The 6,037-nt window shown below is 43.4% G+C and overlaps 1 protein-coding gene across 1 annotated transcript; it reads right to left on the bottom strand.

The window, feature by feature from the left end:
- Positions 1 to 765: 765 nt before the first annotated feature.
- LOC144891594 (uncharacterized) lies at positions 766 to 4,725 on the bottom strand. Its single transcript, XM_078775214.1, has 2 exons — positions 2,890 to 4,725; positions 766 to 2,022 (listed from the first exon to the last, which is right to left on the bottom strand). The coding sequence occupies exons 1-2, from the start codon at positions 4,723 to 4,725 to the stop codon at positions 1,417 to 1,419; spliced, it is 2,442 nt and encodes an 813-aa protein (XP_078631340.1). The 3' UTR covers positions 766 to 1,416.
- Positions 4,726 to 6,037: the final 1,312 nt, after the last annotated feature.

Genomic DNA, 6,037 nt, shown 5'->3' with positions numbered 1-6,037 from the left:
TGTGAAGCCGATCAGGAAGAAGAAGAAGCCATACTACCAACTTCGTACACTTCCGGAATTGTTTGATTTATTTGTATTCAAATGTTTGGCAATTGTTTTGTATTTATTTATGCGAATGTGTACTTGTATATAACTGTCATTAATTTTAAAAGGCTTAGAATCGAGCGATTTTTTTTTTTACTCCAAAAAAACGAACTTTTTTTTTTCATTTTTTTTTTCCCCCTAAAACACACCCAAACACTCACTGATGAACCTCTGAAAGTTTGACGAAGATCCGTGCAGCCAACTCTGAGAAAAATGGCGACACAGACACACAGACAGACATCTCTCTTATATGGTAGATACAATACAGAGAATCCCAGGTTACAAAGGGATTCCGTTCCAAACAATCGTTCAAATCGATCATCCAAAGTTTGATCGAGTGGGTTAATCAGAAAATAACTCCAAATAATGCTGGACTTTGGCATTGTGCAGCAAATCTTCATCGTGATGAAGCAGCACGAAGAAGGAGGAAGAAATGTTCAAGCCAGCACCCCACGAACCGGAATGCAGTATGAACTTATAACGTACCGATAAGTCAACGTGTTTTATAAAAGGGGACTGTTAAATAATGTGGCCATTTTGCTTGGCAGCCCAGAATACTGCCGGAACGCCTTTGAAATGTGAAATATATATATACTAGCGGGGTCACCCGTGGGAATCCCACGGGCATGGATGTGTGTGACATTTCGACATATTGAGTTAGATGCTGCACCTGCACATTCAGTTATATAAAATGGTTACTGGCAATAATTGATCACATCCACAAATGATGTAATCCACACAATTTATGTACTTTACATAACGTTAATAGGAATACATACATGCCCGTGTAGATGGGAAATACAGTTTGTTTGAAAGAAATCACAAATATCAGAAGAAAGTTTTAAAAATTTAGAACTATTCTCACTCAGAGTTAAACAACACCGTAATATTATGCGGTTGCTTCAACGTTTTCGTTGAATTATATGTCATCATTGTGAGATTTTTTTGGAATTTTTTTTTTTGAAATGAGATTTTTAGGCAAAACGGCAAAAAAGCATCAGAACAGCTGTGAAACAACATCAAAACAGCAGTGAAAAAGCATCAAAACAACAGTGGAAAGCGTCAAAACAGCAGTGAAAAAGCATCAAAACAGCTGAAAAAGCATCAAAACAGCAGTGAAAAAGCATCAAAACAGCAGTGAAAAAGCATCAGAACAGCTGTGAAAAAACAGCACTGAAAAAGCATCAAAACAGCAGTGAAAAAGCATGAAAACAGCAGTAAAAAGCATCAAAACAGCAACAATAGTCCGGTGATTTTTCAATCACCGCAACTAAATGTGTCGGAGTAATTAACTATTTTCCTTCGTGACCTCCTTTTGTTGCCTGAATGGTGTCACTGCAGGACCTCCGGGTAAACAACATTACGGGTGAAGATTCCACTGCGGCCATCAATTTTTCCCTGTTGGCCATTACTGACTACCTTTACCTTGACATCCTCAAATCGTTTAGCACGCGACAATGCAACATATAATTGGCCATGGCTGAAGACGGGTTCTGGTAGGTAAATCCCAACTTTGTGTAATGTTTGACCTTGACTCTTGTTTATTGAGAAAGAGAATGCCACACGAACTGGAAATTGATGGCGTTTGAGTACGAATGGTAGTGTTGTATCGGAAGGTGCAATACTAATCCTGGGTAAAAATGTGCGTGTTCCTTTGTGACTGCCAGAAATTATTTCTCCATCTATTATGTTTGGCAACAATCTTTTAACAACCAATCTTGCACCATTGCACAGTCCCTGTTTCGGATCAAAGTTACGGAGTAACATGATGACAGCACCATCTTTGAGACGAAGTTTGTGCAATGGCATTCCAGAAGGAGTTAATTGATTTAGGAATTCCATAGGATAATTTAGTGCCTCTTCAGGGTCATCACAGACAATGGAATCAGCGCTGAAGTACGTCTTTTCTTCCCCAGGAAATGCATCCAGTATCTCATCGTTGATCACAAATGTGGATTCATTCTTTGGACACAACACGGCTCGTTGTGCCAGCGCATCATAGTTTGAATGGATTTCGTTCAAATTACCAAAAACAGCCTCTGCTAAAGACATGTTGTCTTCTACACAGATACGATCAGGCAGTCGTATTAAATCTGAGTCAGGAATTGTTTCCACAGTCCCATTTCCAACCGACAGTAACCATTTTGAGAATTCTTCGTCATCATTAGCTCTCATGTTTGATTTTAAGTTCAGCAGTTTGAACTTTGGCCACAACTTGCTACGCTTGATGCATGTGGCGATGATTGCTGCAGGTGCAGCGCGAGGTACAACGGGCAAAACCTGCCTGAAGTCCCCACCAAGAAGTAAGACCTTTCCACCAAAAGGAATGTTGTTGCTGGTTACATCCCGGAGACATCGATCAACAGCCGCTAAAGCATATGCTGGAGCCATAGGTGCTTCATCCCAAATGAATAGGTTGGCCTTCCTTAGAGTATCTGCATCTTTACTCGTAGGTGATATGTTGCATGTGGAGTTTTCCAAAATGGGCACTGGCAATTTAAATCGATGGTGCGATGTACGGCCCCCTGCTAGCAATGTTGCTGCAATGCCCGAGTACGCCATTGGAAGAACCAAACGACACTGGCCTTGCAAGATGTGCAGAAGCGTATTATAGAGAAAGGTCTTGCCACTTCCGCTCGGTCCATCAACGAAAAACAACCGGTTGCCTGTGTACTGGTCCCTACAATGAACGGCCTGTAGGACCTCATCTACAATTTTGATTTGGTCATCATTTAGTAGTTGTCTGTTGTTTTCACCTTTTTCATGTTCATGTCCCGGTACATACTGATAATCATCGCTCGAAAGATCTTCAACAGTGTCTGGAGGTACTGGTAACTGAAATGCTTCCAAGGTCTGTCCATGTCTCAGGAGGAAGGACTGTATTTCTCGCAATGCCATGAAAATACTTTGTTCCAAGATATGGCCGCTGTGCACAAAATCTTCGCAAAGGTCGTTTTTATATTTTTCCCACAGTGCCGACGTGTCTGTTGGTGTGCAGAATATGCATAGGGTTGCAAAAAGAGATCTCAATTGTTGTGGCATGGCAAAGATAACTCCATCAGCTAAGGACCTGTCCCATTCTGTATCATCTTCTGTTAAATGTAATTTCCTGGCTGCATCCTTGTATGTTTCACAAACTGCTCCATCTACGGTTCTGAGATCTTCAAATGATGTTTTAGCAGGGCAGTGCAGCAGGAGTACACGAAGATGAAAGCGCTCAATGTCCATAGGGCTTGCCGAAACCATGCGTCCGATAACCTTGTTGCCGCCCCGGCGTCGAAGTTTCCATGTCTTTCGTCCATCTTCAAATACGTAATATTTTGGAATGTCATGGTACAGATAACTTCGTGCCTCAGGGTCTCTCTGGTTTAACTGAAACCAAGCTGTAAGTGTTGTACCCCTATGTCGTACAATGGCTTCTTCCTCGTTACCATCCCTGAACACAACAGTCTGCAATTCAGGTAAGTGTACCGCAAGTCTGGTGATGGAATGGGACTGTTTGTGCATTTCAAATTCCATCAATCTCCATGCTGCCTCTGGGGCACTGACATATCTACAGTCCAAATAGGTCTTTATTTCGTCCACCTCCACTCTCCCGCGCTCTCGAATTTCGATGCTGGCACAGTCATGTCCCTTGTACACATATTTAAATAAGTACTTTATACTCTTTATGCTTGCGCAAACCTCAATGTTGATGTGTGCTCTGTACTTCTTCAGTAAATAAGCATTGAATGGGACGACATATTGGCAATCAACATCGGTTCCATGAACGGTTATGGTGGGTCCATTTGGGGGACGCTTGTAAAGGGCATAGCCATCTATGCTCGCAAGTGTCTCTGCAGCATACGCTTTTGGAAAGCCTTTACTGCACACTCCATCTTTCACACAAATCGAATGGCGATTTAAATTGCCACACGGACCATGTATCATGTGAGACTTCACCAAGGAATGGATCTCTGGTGACTCATTTGAATTAGGAATTTGTGCGGAAACAATTCTGTCAATGTCTTCAGCGGTACAAATTTTATCTTCTTGGCACAGCATGAGTAATATGTGGGCATGCGGTAGGCCACGCTTCTGATACTCGACGACGTAGAGAAATGCACGTACTTTGCCCAACACGTGCTTCTTCGTTATATCGTCGATTAACTCTTTTAATTTCAGATGAAACACGCGTGCCACTAAATCTGGTCTGCCTTCAGCTCGTTGGTGTTGGCCGATGTTTTCTTGTATCTCTGTCCATTTTGGATTACACGTGAACGTGATGAAAAGATCTGGTTTTCCGAATTTGCGAACAATGGCCATAGCATCTTGGTAGTTCTGCTGCATAGCTCTGGGACTCCCTGCAAAACTCGACGGCAAAATGACGATACGACCGACAGGACGTTGGTTATCAGCAGCAACGTTCTGGACGTGGTCCAGTAGTCCTCTGTATTCCATGGCTCTAAGGGTTTCCTGATTTTGTTTGAAGTATTGCAGTCGATTTGCTTCTGCCTTGCAATATCCGTCGACAACATACTGCTGGAACAATTTCCCCGAAGAATGGATAGTGCTGAATTCATTTCGAATAGCCAGTCGGTAGGCATAGAATTCACGATGAGTTACCTTGTTTCGAACCGCAGTCTGTCGCTGGTGAGGCATGTTTATCATCCATCCAGGCTCGCCATGTGGAAAGAGAATGGGATATGTCATGGGATCAATGTGAGAGGAAAGTGGAGAGAGATTGTGTAAGCCCTGGTCATGCAAATGAACCTGGAAATCCCTGTTTGCAGGTGGTTCACCATCTTGTCCACTAACGAAGACAGCAGCAATTTCATCAGCAGTTGGTATGTTGTAACGTCTTTGGTCGTCTGCACACAGTCGACGAAAATGCATTTCCAAGGTAGAAGGGAGGCGATCTTCAAGGACAGCTTTCCTGATTTCTTCCTGTTCACGCTCGAACATAGTCTTGTAACATGTGACATAAGGATTAACGTCAGATAGTATGTTGTGCAGTTCTGCCATCAATTCTTGCAAACATCTGTGATTCTCAGGTCGATTCATACGTTCCTTTGTAGCTTGAGCTGTATCCAAAATAAATAAATAAATAAATTGTGCAAATTGTGCTTGTTCATGTACATGTGATGGATGTAATGGACCACAGCGATGGTAAATTTGACCGTGGATTTTGAAACAGTATGGTCCATTTCCTGGAGGAGATGAGATCTGAGCACCCATTGATGCAAAAGCTAATGCCGAATTGTAATTCCGGATATTGTCTCGGAAGTTGCGACATTTTCCATCGTCACCCTGATAAAGTTGTTGCAGTCGAGCAGGTACGGCAAATAGTGGAGGCAATTTAACTTTTCCCTTGGAACAACACAGTGTAAATCCATCCCCTTGTCCTGTTGATTCATTTGTGAAATGGTGTGCAGAACAGTACACACATGGTGACGTCATTGGACCGCATTTATGCTCTTGAACAATATTATCGGATACTTCGGCCGGATTCATTATGGCTGCGGTTGTATATGTTTGCTGAGCACTCCAACGTCTTTGTTGCTCAGCATGCCGTGCGAGTCTGTGTTGGCGTTCATCGACGGTCTCGTTCTCGCACCTCATCGTTGTTGCAGCAGCATCCTGTGCGAGTCTGTGTTCACGTTCGTCGAGGGTCTCGTTCTCCCTCCTCATCGTTGTTGCAGCAGCATCCTGTGCGAGTCTGTGTTCACGTTCGTCGAGGGTCTCGTTCTCCCTCCTCATCGTTGTTGCAGCAGCATCCTGTGCGAGTCTGTGTTCACGTTCGTCGAGGGTCTCGTTCTCCCTCCTCATCGTTGTTGCAGCAGCATCCTGTGCGAGTCTGTGTTCACGTTCGTCGAGGGTCTCGTTCTCCCTCCTCATCGTTGTTGCAGCAGCATCCTGTGCGAGTCTGTGTTCACGTTCGTCGAGGGTCTCGTTCTCCATCCTCATCGTTGTT

The sequence above is a fragment of the Myxine glutinosa genome, chromosome 4, assembly GCF_964187855.1.
Source record: "Myxine glutinosa chromosome 4, kmMyxGlut1.1, whole genome shotgun sequence".
NCBI classification, from domain to species: domain Eukaryota; kingdom Metazoa; phylum Chordata; class Myxini; order Myxiniformes; family Myxinidae; genus Myxine; species Myxine glutinosa.
This window is presented reverse-complemented; position numbering and strand designations above follow the sequence as displayed.

Bases quoted from the DNA above. Each gene is read 5' to 3' on its own strand.
- LOC144891594 (XM_078775214.1), bottom strand. From the start codon at position 4,725: ATGCCTCACCAGCGACAGACTGCGGTTCGAAACAAGGTAACTCATCGT. The intron at 2,023-2,889 runs CTTTCGAGCGAT...TTTGTGATCAAC, and splicing joins CTCCAGACACTGTTGAAGAT to GATGAGATACTGGATGCATT.